The 17044-nt window shown below is 40.9% G+C and overlaps 1 protein-coding gene across 1 annotated transcript in view; it reads left to right on the top strand.

The window, feature by feature from the left end:
- Positions 1-17044, top strand: part of REV3L (REV3 like, DNA directed polymerase zeta catalytic subunit) — a 214154-nt gene that overhangs the window by 100481 nt on the left and 96629 nt on the right. Inside the window, exon 5 of the mRNA XM_067546605.1 lies at positions 1143-1239. Coding sequence (XP_067402706.1) covers positions 1143-1239 — 97 coding nt within the window. The remainder of the gene's footprint in view (positions 1-1142; positions 1240-17044) is intronic.

Genomic DNA, 17044 nt, shown 5'->3' with positions numbered 1-17044 from the left:
TACATCTTAAAAACACACAAATGCTTACTGAGAACTGTTGTTGTGTATTCGAAAATGTTTATGAAGCTGTGATTCTAAATGATGCATAGTGAACCTGAACTAATTTTGGAGAGAAAAAGAAGAGTATTTACATGCATTTAAGTATGTATTCACCCAAGGGACTGATACTTGTTTCCTGGATCACTAATGGATCTTTGATAACAAACATGGAAGATTTTCTTGTTGCTGTTGTTGAAGGAGGTAAATTAAATGCAAAAAACTGTGTTAGTGTGTGACACAAGCCAATAAAAGTTGAGAAAATCCAAAATTCAAGCTGATCTGTAGTGCGGAAGTGGCAGACTTGACTAATCTTTTTAGAGTGTGTTTTTGCTGTTGTCAGGCTCCTTTCTTCTAGTGCCACTGCCTGTGTGTGCTTCATCTTCCCTTCATCTGAAGAGTTAAGCTCCAGAAGGAGACCACAGGGGAGGTAGTAAATCTTCAGAGGGGACTTCCCCAGCTTGACCCTGGAGCACAGTTCCTTAAACTGAGACCTCTGAGCAAACTTATACACTCCTTTCTTTATCTGCAGGTCAGACAGCATCTGCTTTCACTGCAGATTTCTACTTACTGTTATTGACACCGCATCTGGAATACATTGTGTATTCTCTTTCAGTATAGGGAATAAGAAAGACAAAAAGTGCTAAGTAATGTTTAGAGTTTTATCTGGTATCTGATTTTTATTGGGAGCTTCGCTGAAGCACCAGGCATTTGGGAATCCTTTGGGAGATTAGATCATAGATGATAAATAATTTCTCTTGAAGCAATTTCACTTGTTGCTTTCACTTAAAAAGCAAAAAAAGAAAAGTAGTTTACAGCTTTAATTTTAATGTTGTCATAGTATGCTGTGAATATTTGTTTGCCTTTTTGTGGTGTGTGTCCACGTGAAGCTATATATAGGGTAGAGAACTTATCAGTAAGGTAAAGGGTAGTGTGGTTCCTTTTTGAAGCCTATGTCACACATGTTGTAAAGCATTTCTTTCCTTCTTTCAAAGCATTTGTATTACTAGTACAAAACTATAACTTTAAAATTATAATTAAGTGTACAAATAACAATTTGAAGTATTGTAAAACTCATGTGCTTCATTATATATTTCTGTTTTTAGGTGATACATTAGGTGGAATTGGATGTTACAAAGATCATTTGCCAGAAAATTCCGTTACTGGAACCTTTTTTCGATGGGAAGAGGATGAAATACCAAGGTCAGCATGTTTAAACAGCTTTTTATTAAAAAAAAAATCAACAAAACAGTACTATGTCAAGAAGACAGAAACTTACAGGCAGTTAAATATATTCATCCATAAATGACCTCTTAATTCCAGTATTTAATTTTAACTATCCCAGTGTACATTTTTATTTGAGCAAAGAATGCAAAAATTAGTAATGATGTAGATAATAATTTTGTGTTACTTTAGTTTTGTATGAGGAAGACTCATTTAACCATCATCTGTTTTTCAAGATTTAGTTACTTGGTTGTAAAAACTCACTGTAGTATAAAACTTGAAATGCAAATGCAAAGTTCGTATGTCAGTTATTTTTAAAATAAATTTTCCAACTATTGACATTTGATTAAAGATAAAATAAAACCAAGTTGTTTTAGAGAATATTGACATTTCCATTGATAAATTCAGATTCTTGTAATCACCCCGATAGTGATGTGGATAGCGGACCATCAAACTACACTAAGGCCTTGTCTATACTAACACTTATGCCAGCAAAACTTTTGTCACTTAGGGGTGTGAAAAAAACACCCTCCCTGAGTGGCATAAGTTTTGCCAGCATAAACACTTGTGTGGACAGCACTGTGTCAGTGGGAATCGCTCTTCCGCCGACATAGCTACCATCGCTCGTTTAGATGGTTTTATTATGTCAGTGGGAGAGCTCTCTCCCGCTGACATAACATGGCTACACAAGTGCTCTTACAGTTGCACAGCTGTACCAATACAGCTGTGCCACTGTAAGTTTTAAGTGTAGACTACCCTAAGCTGCTGTTTCCTAAAGACAGCAGAGTAACAACCTTTCAGAGCTTTAAAATCTGCACTTTTCTTGTCTTTCATGAGTTTTCCAGTTTTTAGTCAGTTGCTTGTAAAGATGGCTGCAACAGTTTTACAGAAATGTGTGTGTTTGTGTGTTCTCCAGCAAAGGAAGATTAAAAAGAGTGGAAAATACCTTGCGCTATTTAGAGCTATGTAATGTTCATTCCCTGAGCTGCCTTCTAAACTCCTTAATTGCTATTGTATCTTCTCACATTTTGAGAAAGCTTGTGATCATTCCTTTCAATCATCTTTGAGTGGCTTCTGCATATTTCCACTTGTAGGAATCAAGGTACCTGTGGTGTGTGCTTCCAAAATGTTCTGGTGAGCGGTGTGTGTTGGTGCCCCTCATCCCTTCCTTCTCACTGGAAGGAGGATTTCAAGGGTATAAAGTGGGTGGCCTCAACTACTCTTCAGTTCCTTCTAATCGCTTAAGGTGCAGTGAGCTTGAATCATATGTGGTGTTCTCAACACTTCCCTCATTCGTTTTTATTTCTTTCTCCCTGTTGAGTGCTATTTTTTATCTATAGTTAGTCAGCTTTTCCTAAGAGAAGAAAGGTGAGTGCCTATATAGCCTCAGAGATCATCTGGACCCACAAAAGTGGAAAAGCCATCTTACATTCCTATTGATGTATGACCTTCTTTAGGTTTGGTTGACTAAGACTGTGGCCATCTGTAAGTCCAGCATCAACTTCGGAGATCCACTCACTATAGCATCTACTTGCCTGGTTTAAGTAGCACGACAGTCACTGGATTAGTTTTGGTTGACCAAGTTCAGTGCCAGGGATCCAGCACTTCTTGACTTTGGAGAACCATTTGCTACAACCCAAGAATGGTACTAGGGGTCTGGGGCTATCAACTGAAAAAAGCTATTCCCAAAGTGGGCCCATGTCTAACTTAAGCAGAATGGCTCTGTATCTGAATGGATATTGAGATTTGTGCTGGAGTTTCTCAGTGACCTGACTTATTCTAGCTCTTGTGGGCCAAGGACTGCACCATGAGTTCTTACCCTATAACAGCATTCATTCCATCCATGTACTGTCTTGCTCCTGGTGACACTCTGGATTACTGACCTACTGCTATAACTAGCTTTTAGTACTAAGCCAGGAAGGGGATTTCTGGATCCAATTCCAGAGTGGTTCTGTTATGGAGTGAGTATGTATCTGGGCAATCAATACCAAGTAGTCCCTGATGCTTCAAGGTTTTATGTGTGATGTTTGCCAACATTACTAGATCGGAACCTGTGCATTCATACGTAAAAATAGATACCTGTCACCTGATACAGAATGGCCAAGGAATAAACTTTATGTATGTCAGATTTACTAGCTATCAAGCATTGTTGGCAATATAATTTCCTCATGTGGGACATACTACTGCCTTGGCAGTAGTTCAGTAATCCTTCAGGGAGTTGATACAAAACAATGTAAAACTTTTCTGGGTTCCAGAGGCAGCTCTTGCTGATTTCCAGCAGACCATAAATATTCCTAGCTGTTGCTTATCTGTTGTCTATAACTTAAACACAGTGTTTACTCTATGAATTTTGGCTCCCATTTGGTGTAAAGTACAGCATCACACTGTCATTAAACATTTAAAATATTTTATAATTATGACTCTACTCTTCTCCTTGTTCATCTCAACTTGATTTACCATTTACTGTTAGCTCTTTGTGCTCTTTCTTCCCAAGACGCTAGTTTAGTTAGGCTGTCTATATATACTCCCAATCTGATTTCTGTTCCTTACATCTGATGAAGTGGGTTACAGCCCACGAAAGCTTATGCCTACAGAAATTAAATTTGTTAGTCTTTAAAGTGCTACAAAACTCTCGTTGTTTTTGCTGGGATTACTTAATTATTCTGAGCAATCACTTTGGCAAGATGGTAAATAGTAACATTTTCCCATTAAAAAAATTATTCTAGTGGAAACAGCCATAAAAATCAATAACAAGGTCAAGCATTCCTTCCATCACTCAGATTCATAGAGTTTAAGGCCTGAAGGGACTATTACAATCATCTATTCTGACCTGCATAACACAAGCCATAGAATTTTATCAAGTGATACCTACATTAAGCCCAGAACTTCTGGCTGAGCTAAAGCATATCTTCTTAGAAGGATGTCTAATCTTGATTTAAAGACTCCAAGTGATGGAGAATCCAAAACATCTCTATGTAAATTGTCCCAGTGGTTAATTACACTCTCTTTTAAAATGTGTGCCTTATTTCTCGTCTGAATTTATCTAGCTTCAGCTTCCAGCCACTAAATCTTGTTATGTCTTTGCTAGATTAAACAGATTAATTACTACCATAAATCATATCCCCATATAGGTACTTCCAGAATCTAGATGGTGATCAAATAACCTCTTGACTTTTTCCTTCATAGATTGAGCTTTTTTAGTTTCTCACCATAAGGAATATTTTTCAAGACTTTGAATTATTCTTGTAGCTCTTTGAACCCTTTCCAATTTTTCAGTATTATTTTTGAAGTGTGGATACCAGTTCTGGACACAATGTTTCAGTAATGGTCTCACTACTGATATATACTGTGATAATAGCACCTTTCCTCCTTCTCAGTATTCCCCTGATTATGCATCTATCTGAAGATCACATTTGCTATCTTAGGCACAACATAGTTCTGGGACCTCAAGTTCAGTTGGTTGGCTACTGTTACCTCTCCATCCGTTTGAATCACTGCTTTCCTAAATACAATCTCCCATTCTATAGGTTTGATCTACGTTCTTGGTTCCTAGAAGTGTGTTCCTGTATTTAGTTTTATTAAAACACATTATTTAAGTGAGCCCAGTTATCATGTGATTCAGATAGCTCTGTAGAACCAATATGTCCTGAGTTTTTACCACTCAACCAATTTTTGTGTCATCTGCAAACTTGACCAGCAATTATTGTATATTTTCTTCTTTTAAGCCATTGGTAAAAATAGTGTATAGCATTGGGACACACAAAGATCTTTAGAGGACCTGACTAGAAATGCCCCCACTAGATGTTGATTCCCCATTTGCAGTGATTCATTTTCTGATCTATCAGCAAGCCAGTTTAAATCAATTTAATATGTGCTGTATTGATTTTTGTATAGTTCTGATTTTTTTAATCCAAATTTTGTACATACTAAGTCAAATGCCTTAGAAGTCTTAGTATATGATTTATCAACCAAACTTGTGATCCCCTCAAAAAACAATATCAAGTTTGTCTTATCTTCCATAAAACCACATTGGTTGATATTTATTAATGCTCTCAATTTTTAATTCTTCTTCGACTGCTTGTTCATGTCAATTCCAATTAGGTGTGTGTGCGCCTTGTGCATGATTGCCGGAAGGTTTTTCCCCCAGTGATACTTGAAGGTTCGGCTGTGGAGTCCCCTGGAGTTGCACCCTCATAGCAGCCTTTATAGGGCTCCGCCAACCCTCCGCTCACTAAGTTCCTTCTTGGCTGGAATCTGTTGCGTCTTGCTCTGCAAGGGTCTTCCTCCAGTGTTTTTCTTCAAGCAGTTTTCTGTAAATACTTAGAATAAGTGTTAGTGATGAGGTGCTAAGTACTTAGAATTAGAATAGCGTATTTAGATTAGGATAGATATTGTTGCGGGTATTTACCATCTCCAGGGGCCGAGGCATGGGTCCCGTGTGGAGCTTGTAAAAAAAGCCCATGCCTAAGGGAGACCAACATTCTGTGTGCTTTAGCTGTCTAGGGGAGTCACATCAAAGAAACCACTGCTCGATTTGCAAAAACTTTGGTCCCTGAACGATTAAGGAAAGGAGCCAGAGGTTAAAGTTTCTCCTCATGGAGGCGGCTCTCCATCCCTTCCCAAGTCAGAACCCAGTGCATCAGCATCGATTAGGAGCACACTGGCATCTATTTGGGATATGGTGCTGAGGAGGGACTCAAATTCTCAAGACCTTCGGCACCGTAAGGGATCACCAGCACTGTAGGCCTCGTCATCTACTCAGCACCAGTCTCATTCCCCTGTTCCCACGAAGAAGCAGAAGAGGTCAGATGGGTTACTTGCCCACACCCAGACCATCAGGTCTTAAGAGTGATAGTGGAGTGCGACTCATGTCGGGCCATTCAGGTACCGGTGCTGTTGCCGTGGCACCGTCAACTCCGGCCCCGGGAAGGGGTGCATCGAGTCCAGTGCCAACGAGCCTCCCGACCAGGGACGTGGAGGAGGAAGACTTACAACTTCCCTCCACTCCAGAGACCTTAGAGGCAGCCAGGGAGCTCATAGAAAGCACTGTGCCTCTGCCTTCGCCACCCCAAGCCCGTGGAAGGTCAACAGACGTGGAAGCTCTGGCACCAAAGCGGCGGGCAGTGTCTTCAAAAGGGAAGCCAGCAATGATGGCCCATCTACCATTGCCATGGCACCAATCCTCAGCACCAAGGGGCACCACACCTCCTTTGTCCCCCAGAAGTGAATGCTCAGAGTCTGATTCCGAGGCGAAATCCTACATCACGCAGCAGAGTCAGCACCAGGACAAAGGAGAGTACCGAGGCCAAGAAATGGCTCATCCCTTCGCCATGCCATGGGCCTCGCAATGGCAAGTCCCAATTCAGTGTCCTTTCTGGACCCCATGGGCATTTCATCAAGCCCAGGGGTCATAGTCAGCTCGGTCAGCGTCCCTGGCATCAGGGAACAGATACCACCAAGCCTGGTCAGAGACCCTTTCATGACCTGAAGTTGACACCAGCACCAAGTACAAGTTGGAGCCAGGACAATGCATCAACTACAGTACTGATACAAGCTCCGAGCTCAACGCCGAGTGCGCTGACGTGGCACCGCGAGACGCAGAGGAGCAGGGAACCAGCCCGATGAGAGAATCATCCTCATCTCTTGACAAGGTGGTCACGGGCACCTGTCTGGCACCGACAGCAGAGGATGGCAGAGCACATCAGGACCTCCTCCGTAGTGTCGCCCAAAACCTGGGGATTCAGGTGAAGGAAATCCCCGAAAGGGGTGTTGACCCAATGACAGATATTCTGTCTCCTCAGGGCCAGCCAGAATGGCTTTTTCCTTAATCAAGACAATTGACAAAAACATGAAGGCGAGCCAGGCAAACCCTGCCGCTAGTTCCCTGACAGCCAAAAAAGTAGAGCATAAATACCTTGTACCATCAAAGAGTTTCAAGTACCTATATACCCACCCCCTCCCGGTTCCCTAGTGGTCGCAGCGGCAAGCAAGAGGGAGAGGCAAGGGAACCAAGGCCCTATACCTAAGGCCAAAGAGGAGAAAAAGATGGACCTCTTTGGCAGAAAAGCATTCTCCACCAGGGCCTGCAGCTCACAGTAGCAAACCAGCAGGGTGAAAAGTTCCAGGGGGGGTTGTTAAGTTGTTGTTTATTTAACACCTGGGATTTTATGGCTAAATTTGAAGACCCCATTCTGCCTGATTCTAAAAAAAAAATTCTTGGCCCTGGTAGATGGGGTTAAAGCAACAGCGAAAGTCTCGCTACAAGGAGCACTGGATGCGGCAGCCCACACTATGGCCTCAAGTGTTTCAGTGCGCCACAGCTCCTGGTTTGAGGCCTCGGGATTACACTATGAGGTCCAACAGACTGTTCAGGACCTCCCTTTTGAGGGTCTTTCATTATTTTCGGATCAGACTGACTCGAAACTGCTCAGTCTGAAAGACTCAAGGGTCAACCTTAAATCCCTGAGTCTCCATACTCCAACTACCCAGAGAAGGCACTTTAGGCCTCAAGTGTCCCCTTGACTTTCGTCGGACAGGACTTTTGTCGGAGAGGGGGCAGAATGAGGCCATATTAAGCCCCATCCAGACAGGGTGGGGGTTCAGGGAAACAACCCCCAGGGCCAAAATATAACTTGAGGGTGCATCCAAGGAACGTGTACCAACCCAGATTCTGGATCCTCCATCCATATTGTTTTCAAACCACTTATCCCACTTCTACCCTGCATAGGCCCAGATTACATCAGTCAGCTGGTTATTACACATGGTAGAACTGGGATACTCCATCCAATTCAGCTCTCTCCCACCCTCCTACTCCCCACCCTCCCTGCCCCTCTTCAGGGACCCCTCTCACAAGCAACTTCTGATTCAAGAAGTGCAGCAGCTCCTAGAAGTGGGAGCAGTGGAAGAGGTTCCTCCAGAGCTAAGGGGAAAGGGCCTCTACTCCCAGTAATTTCTAATCCCAAAAGCCAAGGGTGGTCTCAGACTGATCCTAGACCTCAGAAACCTCAACAGACACTTGAAAAAGTTGAAGTTCCAGATGGTCTCCCCAGCACCAATCATGCCCTACCTGGATCCAGGAGATTGGTATGCTGCCCTCGACCTAAAGGACGCATATTTCCATGTGTCGCTCATCCCGAGGCTCAAGAGATTCGTCCGATTCAGTCAATCAATCACACTACCAGTTTATGGTTGTACCGTTTGGCCTTTCAGTGACTCCCAGAATATTCACAAAGTGTATGGCAGTGGTAGCCGCATTCCTCAGAAAGAGGAATATTCACATCTACCCATAACTGGACGATTGGCTGATCAGAGGTCACTTCCGACAACGGGTGGAGTTGGACTTGGAGTTCATAAAATTGCCGTTTGCCAGAGTAGGCCTTCTGATCAACGTAGAAAAGTCAGTTCTGACACTTATACAAAGAATAGAATTCATAGGGGCAGTCATAGACTCAACCTTAACTAAGGCTTTTCTGCCGGAGTCTTGATTCCGGTCCATATGTTCCATCATAGAGGAGTGGAAACATTACCCCATGGTCACAGTCCGAAGCTGTCTGAGGCTGTTAGGCCAACTGGATACCTGTACTTATGTGCTTCAGCATGCCAGATTTCGCCTCAGACCTTTGCAGATTTGGCTGTCTTCAGTCTACTGACCTTCCCGGGATTACATAGACAAAGTGGTCTCAATCCTGGCATCTGTGTTAGAAACCCTTTATTGGTGGCTAGACCGGCATCAGGTATGCACAGGAGTCCCATTTGCGGGGCCATCTCCCATCGTTACCGTAGTGACGGACGCTTCGGACACAGGCTGGGGGTCCCATCTAGGTCACTTCAGGACCCAAGGGCTGTGGTCGCAGGAAGATTTGTCCTCCCACATCAACGTAAGAGAGCTAAGAGTGGTACATCTAGCCTGCCAAGCGTTCAAGGCTCACTTGAAGGGCAGGTACATTGCTGTTCGGACAGACAACATGACAGCGATGTTCTATATAAACAAACAGGGTGGTGCTCGCTCCTCTATCCTTGGGCAGGAAGCCCTTGATCTTTGGCATTTTTGCATACAACAAGCAATACATATAGAAACCTCTTACCTTCGCGGGTCACAGAACATGCTCGCAGACTATCTCAGGAGGGCAGTTTTGCCCCATAAGTGGTCTCTCTGCCTGGATGTGGCGAGTGACATCTTCCTCAGGTGGGGGATTCCCCAGATAGATCTGTTCATGACGAAGTCCAACAGGAAATGCACCCAGTTCTGCACCTTCCAGAACCACAGTCCAGGGTCAATCGCTTATGTTTTCCTCGTCCCATGGACTGGGTGCCTGTTCTGTGCTTTTCCCCTGATACTGCTGGTGCTCAAGGTCCTCCTAAAGGTCAGGAAGGACAAGACTGTCGGAGTCTACCTGCAAGAAGGAACTGAGTGGTTGGAGGGTCGTCAGAGCCTTATATAGGGCGCTATGAGGGCGCGACTCTAGGGAGCTCCACAACCGACCCTACAGGTATCACTGGGGGAAAAATCCTTCTGGCAATCATTCATGGGTGCACACACACCTAATTGGAATGGACCTGGGCAACACATCTTGAAGAACAACAATTACAGAAGGTTAGTAACCATCTTTTCTTTACTGATTACGTCCCTTATCAACTTTTCCATACTTTTGCTCGAGATCAATGTCAAGCTAACCAGCCTGTAATTACTCACAGGGAGGATAAAAATTGATGATTTTTTAAAATAAAAAATTGATTTTTAATTCAAATTAAATGCATTTTTCTTTTAAAAAATAAACCTATTTAAAATTAAATTTGAGTTTGAATTTTTGACAATTTATGTTAAGGCCTAAACTTACAATAATTTATTAAAATAATTTAAATGAAATACAAAATATTAAGCAGTATATCTTTGCTGCTAAAGTTTTAAAGACAAATCAGATCATTGAACTGGTGGAAGTCACTAGCTGAGTACATGGAACCAAAATTTGCTAACGTGCTAAACCAGCTTTTATGCAGTGGTATTGTAGCTGTGTTGGTCCCAGGATATTAAAAAGACAAGATGGGTGAGGCAGTATCTTTTATTGGACCTACTTCTATTGGTGAGAGAGACACGCCTTTGAGCTACACAGAGCTCTTCTTCAGGTCCAGGAAAGATACTCTGAGCATTACAGCTAAAATAAAAAATTGAACAGATTGTTTAGCATAGGTAGTTAGCAGATATTCTAAGGAACAATTCAAGGTGCAATGGCCCATTAACACCTCTGCAGTCATAGGACAAAAAAGGGTAGGGGATAGTAGGTTATAGATTGTTGTAATAAACCCAAAAATCCAGTGTGTCTGTTCAGTCCATGATTTTTAATGTCCAGCAGAGTTATGAATTCAAGCTCCCAGGCTCGTCTTTTGAAAGTGGTGTGCAGTTTTAGTTTGAGGATGAGGACTGAGGTCAGATATAGCAGTGGTTCTCAAACTTTTTAAATGGAGCCCCCCGTGGACTTTTGTCTAACAATCATTCCCCCTCCCCCGCCCCCGGTCTGAATTGTGCCCCTCTTTCCCCCTTCTGAAATGGGGGAAGGGGGCCCTTTCATAAAAAAACGGGGGCACTTCCTGCACTGTAGGCCCTGTTTTTTCCTGAAAGGGGGGGAGTTTGGAAGAAGGAGGGGCATGATTGTTAGGCCCCTTCCCCAAGCCCCTCCCTTTCAGAAAAAAAAACAAGGCCTACAGCACAGGAAGCAGGAAGGGTGGCAGCAGCAGCGTGAGGAGTGTGCCCGGCAGCAGCAGGGGGTTGCTGCTGCTGCTGCAGGAGGTGGGTGGTGGTGGCTGCTTCCATCTCTGGGGAACATGGAGCTGGACCAGCTTTGTCCCCTGCTCCGCACCCCCCTCATGATCCATCTCGCACCCCCATAGGGGGGCCTATCCCCCTCTTTGAGAACCACTGAGATATGAAATGATTACATTGTGAAAAGTGTTCACCCACAGGTGATATAGGGTATTTTTATTCTTTTACCATTGTCCTGTGTGAGTTCATTCAAGAGTGTAGTGATTGTCAGGTTTCACCCACATAGTTGTTGCTGGGACATTTAGTGCCCTGGAAGAGGTATACCACATGTTGATAGACAGGTGCAGAATCATTTTTATTGCCCTTCTCTGTATGTTTTCCGATTCTAATATATCTTTTTTGAGGTGGGGCAATCAACTGCATGCAGTATTCAAGGTATTGGTGTATAGTAGCATTATATTTTCTGTCTTATTATTTATCGCTTTCTTAATGGTTCCTAAAATTCTCTTCGCTTTTTTGACTGCCACTGCACATTGAGTGGATATTTTCAGAAAACTATCCATAATGACCCCAAGATCTCTTTCTTGAGTGGTAACAGCTAATTTATCATCTTATTTTGTATGTATTTCCAATGTGCATTACTTTTCAATTATCAGCATTGAGTTTCATCTGCCATTTTGTTGTCCAGTCATCCTGTTTGTGATATCCCTTACTAACTCTTTGCTATCAGGTTTGGACTTAACTAACTTGAATAATTTTGTATTGTCTGCAGACTTTGCCACCTCCCTGTTTTACCCCCTTTTCCCTATCATTTATGAATATGTTGAGCAGCACTGGTCCCAGATCATTGGGAGGACCACACTATTTACCTCTCTCCATTGAGAATACTGAACTATTATTCCTATCCTTTGTTTCCTATCTTTTAAGCAGTTATTGATCCATAAGAGGACCTTCCCTCTTAGATCATGACTGCTTATGTTGCTTAAAGAGCCTTTGGTGAGTGATATTTCTATAGCTAATTATAGAGCAAACCTGATAAGAAGAGCAGCATGGTGTATTTTTCTTTAAATACAAAAATATGGAATTGGAGGATAATTTGAAACTCAGACTTCCAACATCCCAGAAGGTGCAGAGGAGAGATTTTTTAAAAATTATTTTTGACCCTTCTATTAGCTGCAATAAGCTTAATGAAAACAGATCCTTTTTGATGCTGACAATATGACAACAGAGTGTCTATCTCCGTCCTACTTTTTAAAATTGTTTAACAATCAGAAGAACTTTAATCATTAGATTGGAATAGTACACTCTTTTTTCTTTGATGTTTAAACCATTGCTAATGAAGGAATAAATTGGTTTTCAGTCACTTATGGTAAGTCTGGGTATGTCGCAAATGGAGTATGCAGTCTCCCCCTCAGTTCTCTTCATTTTGTTCAGTTTGTACCAAGTATATTAATGCCAAGCCACTTGACTGTTCCATTTGATTTACAAACTTCTGAAAAGAATAATAATTTGATGTACTTACTACAATGCATAACTGAATTTTAAAATGTAGTGAAGAAAACATTCATCTTGAGTACTACTGTGTAACTAGTTAATTATCCATAATAGCCACATAAGAAAAGAAAATGGTACTAACTGGTACTCATATCAGCATGATAAAATTTTAGATACAGTGTTGCAAATTCATTTACATTTCATTTTAAAAGATAGCAAAATAAATGAAGTAAAAATGTTATTTTCATAACTTTTATCTTCAACAAAATAGCATTGTTTAAATGTTTAAATCTGAAATTATGCTGAGGTCTGATGTGTATCTGAAAAGTGGAGGTCATCCTTTTTAGCACCATCGAGAATTCCTCATTTGAAACAAGAAGTTACAGGCCTGCAACTTGGGTTTGACTGTCTATTTAAAAGGAAAATATTGAACACTTCTGTAATTCCTTGATAAACTTCTCATATAAAATCTCAGATTTTTCTTTAAGTAACTGTACTTTCTACTAAAAGTTGTATGTAACTGAATTTGTGGTTATTTGGAACTCTATTTATGCTTGGGATGTTCTCGTCTTGTATTGCTACCAAAGCAGAAACTTTTCTTCTGCCTCTCTTTAAAATCTATTTGTAGAGTTACTATTGTATGTTGTTCTTTTTAAAACAAAATAAAAAGTGGAGTTAGGCATTTCTTTCAAGTGATAGGAAGTAATGGTGTCATGTGCATAATGGTGAACAGTCTGTGTAAGTACCATGTGGGTCACTGTCTAGGTTCCTGTCCACCGGTGTATTGGCTTTAAATGCTTAGAACTGTTTTCTGGTTCATTCCAAAATTATATTATTAAGGGAATGTTCCATTTTTCAGATGAGCTGTTTAACTTACACCTTCACATCAATTAGAGAAGAGTTGAATGGAATTCTATTTTAGATCCCAGGGTATTTCCCAAAATCCATTTCTATGTAAATAGTACCCTTCCCATCAAAATTGCTCTCCCAAAGAAAGATGTTTTGTTTCCAATGCTTTTATTATTATGTGTTTGAAATTCTAAAGTTGTCTAGGAAGTATTGCTTAATGACTACTGTTGCCTCTGTAGTCATTTCACTACTGATACCAAATTCATCAGTTAGGTACTCCAAAGCAGTTCATAAAGTATGTAGAAGTGCTGTTTTTGGGTCCCAATTCTGCTGGCACAAACAAAACGTGTATCTTCTTTTAAGCAAATTAGACCAAACTGCAGTCAATGACAAGATCACATTTTGATACCCTTCAGCTAACTTCACAGCTTTCCACTTTTCTCTCCTCAATCTTTCTCCTGCCTCTTTAGAAAGAGATCATATTACAGCCTCTTCTCTTTGGAGCAGTAAAGCTTGTTTTTTCCCTTGCAAGCCTTGGGTTATTTTTGGCCTTGTACTCTTTTTTTGGAGGGGAGGAAGGAGTAGCATGCACTTGGGACGAAAAGAGGAGAGGGCAAAAAGTTGCACTGGTTTAGAAGCACCTTCAGCCTTTGTTAGCAGGCTCCCTCTGCTGTGGCTCAGACCTGCTTTCTGAAGTGGCTTCTGGTGACCTGTCAAAACAGTAGGCCCCAGCTTCCAAGCTATGCAGTCTGTCCTTCACCTGCAAGCTTGCACTTTGGGGGGCTCAAACCAGCTGAACTCCTGCACTGGATTTGGAAGGACCAGTTGGTGGACTCATCTTCCTCCTTCTCTACAATACAGAATCAGGATAAAAAAGAGATGCTGCTTCAGTGTTTTATACCTTGTTAAATCAGACTTTTTCTAGACTTTAATTTCAGGGAGAGAGGAGCAAGAACTCCTACAAAGAAGCTGTCTTAACTGTTCCCCTGTAGAGCAGATCTTCATGGACTATCTGGGTATGACTTTCTCATGAGGGAGTTTGTATCAGAAATAGCTTTAGTTCACATCCCTTGGGACCCTCTAGGATGCTGACTCTCTCTAGGGTGGAGCTCAACAGATGGAATCTGAGATGAATATTTTCAGAGAACATTTCAGTAGAGCAGCTTCCTAGAATATACTCTCTTGGGAACATGGTCCAAATATCAATTTTCTTGTCAATTCTAAGTCTTTACCCCTTAGTATTTTGTACGCTGACTATATAGCTAATATGTTTGTGGTTTTTAAGAAATTCACATTTCTTCTATGGTCATTACAATAGATGTGATCGTAACAAGTAATGTTCCCTTTGACGTTTTTTGAGAGGTCAATAGAATTTCTTCCCTTACTGTTTTTGTAACAGGGCCAAGCATTTCCTTCAGGTTCTTTCTTTGTAAATGCCTGATCGCAGGGTGGATTGATTTAAATCAAGGCAATTTAAATCATTGATTTAAATCATGATTTAAATCACCGAGAGACAATCATTGATTTAAATCAAGTTTACCACTGGTATTTTTTCACATATTTCTTAAACAATGGTGCAAATCTGATCACTAAAACCTGTTAATTTACAACTCAGTACAGCATTTTACAACATCTAGGAGCGGTATTCTTTGTGTAATTTTTTAGATAACTTGATTTTTATTAATTTAGGAAATAGTACATAATACTCATTACCTGTGTCAAGCTGAAGATGCAGCAGCAGTACATTAGGAATGGTAAGAACTAACTCACACACACAAACACAATAGCACTTATATTTTATTAAACTAAATCTTAAATGTTACATAAATGTTTCACATTTGCAATTGCAGCAGTCTCCTGAGTTGCCGGCTGACGGCTGTCCTTAAACTCTTCTTTTTTTTTAATTTTCAAATTTTATTAATTCTAACAGACAACTCATCAAAACACTAAATATATGCTGTCTTTAAAACTTCTACAACTAGCTCTCATCCTCCCCACTCCCACTGTCATTTTTATTCATCGACTGAAACAGAAATACGAGTTTTTCTGCTTTTTTAACTCCCAGTCGATTTCTTAGCTTTGAGTGAATAATACCAAACAATGAAAATGTTCTCTCTGTCTGCAGAGGAAGCTTCTGCTGTGAAAGGTTGACTTAACAACTGAAGGAACTCTGTTTCAAGGTGCCTGGCTAATGATTTCCACCAGTTCAGGGGAGTGTCTTTGTTCAAAACATCATCAATAAACATGTACTGTTTAAATGTTTCCGCTCCAGCCCTGAAATTTATTATGACTGGCATAACTGAGGAGTGATTTTGAGATGCCCATGCCATGGCAGCATCATCTTCTTCAGAAGTTAAGCATCTACCTTTATATCTGGGGTCGAGAATGTACGCAGGAAAATGAGGTGGTATTAGTGCTTCATCCATTCAATTCTTCATTGCCTGCAGTTTAATTTTCTGGTGAGGTATTCCTTTCTTCAATGTCTCTTGAAACGCTTTCCAAATTTCGACAGCATCAGCAATGCAACAACAATTTTTCTGAAGTTTCTTCAAAGCTTTGGGTATAGGCTTCAGTGTTCTGAGCATATCCCTTACATTCCTCTTTAATCCAATGTTAGATACTTTGAATGAGATACTTTCATCTATTTTATCACGGTTTTCTTCACAAACTTTGATGAGACTAGGCTATATCTTAATTAATTGTTCAAAACAATCAACCACAGAATTCCATCAAACATCTTGAGGGAGAATTAGTTTGGATCCTCCTGCTCTCTTTAGTGAAGCTGAAGCAAAATGGTTGTTTCAGAAATATTTTGCGACCTCAACATTTTATTTTATTCCTGGAGAAGACGTACTTGAGTCTTTGGCTAAAAGATTAATTAAATGGGCACTGCAGCCATATGTTATTAAGGAGCATTCTTCTATTTCTTTTTCTAAGTATCTTCTCATCTTTGCCACGTTTGCAACATTGTCTGTGACAAAACTGCGCACATGACAGTTGAATTTTTGTTCACAGTTTATTACAGCTTTCACTGGCACTTCTTTTAAATATTCTGTTGTGTGGGTATTGTTTCTGAAAGATATGCAACCCCATCTTCTGTTGTCACACAGGCACATATTACTGGATCATTGTGTACATTGCTCCACCCATCAAGGCTTAAACTGGCAAATTCCCCTCAGTATTTCTTGTACACTGTTCAAATTGCTTCTCATACACTGTATCTAGCAGCCTTCCACCAATATCTGCTCTACCAGGTGGAGTGTAGCCTAGTTGTAAGGACTCAACCATGTCAATGAAGTGTTTTTTGTTAACAGTGCGAAAAGGAGAATTTGTGGCATAAATGAACCAAGCAATCGTTTCATCTATGGTGTCTTGTTGGTATTTGCTGGTCCTTACTACAAACCACATAAGCACAGAACAACAACAATCCTATCCAGCCTCTGTCTTTCTTTGCACATGTGACTTTAGTCTGCTGAAAACCAGAAACTGAAACTGAAAGCCCAGAACTTTCAAGAAGCAAGAGCTGGTAGTTAGGCTGGACAGACTAGAGCAATTCATTCATTTTTATGAGACTGTAAGTGTAGGTTTAGCATGTTTGTGATGAGATTTAATTGTAACTGTTATATTTTAAATGAGAGAGAAATTTAGTATTTTATTGATGATTTTAAAAAAAAATCTGATTTA

This window comes from Emydura macquarii, unplaced genomic scaffold, assembly GCF_026122565.2.
Source record: "Emydura macquarii macquarii isolate MOO-44397 ecotype Brisbane River unplaced genomic scaffold, CSIRO-AGI_Emac_v2 contig_1146, whole genome shotgun sequence".
Taxonomy (NCBI): domain Eukaryota; kingdom Metazoa; phylum Chordata; order Testudines; family Chelidae; genus Emydura; species Emydura macquarii.
This window is presented reverse-complemented; position numbering and strand designations above follow the sequence as displayed.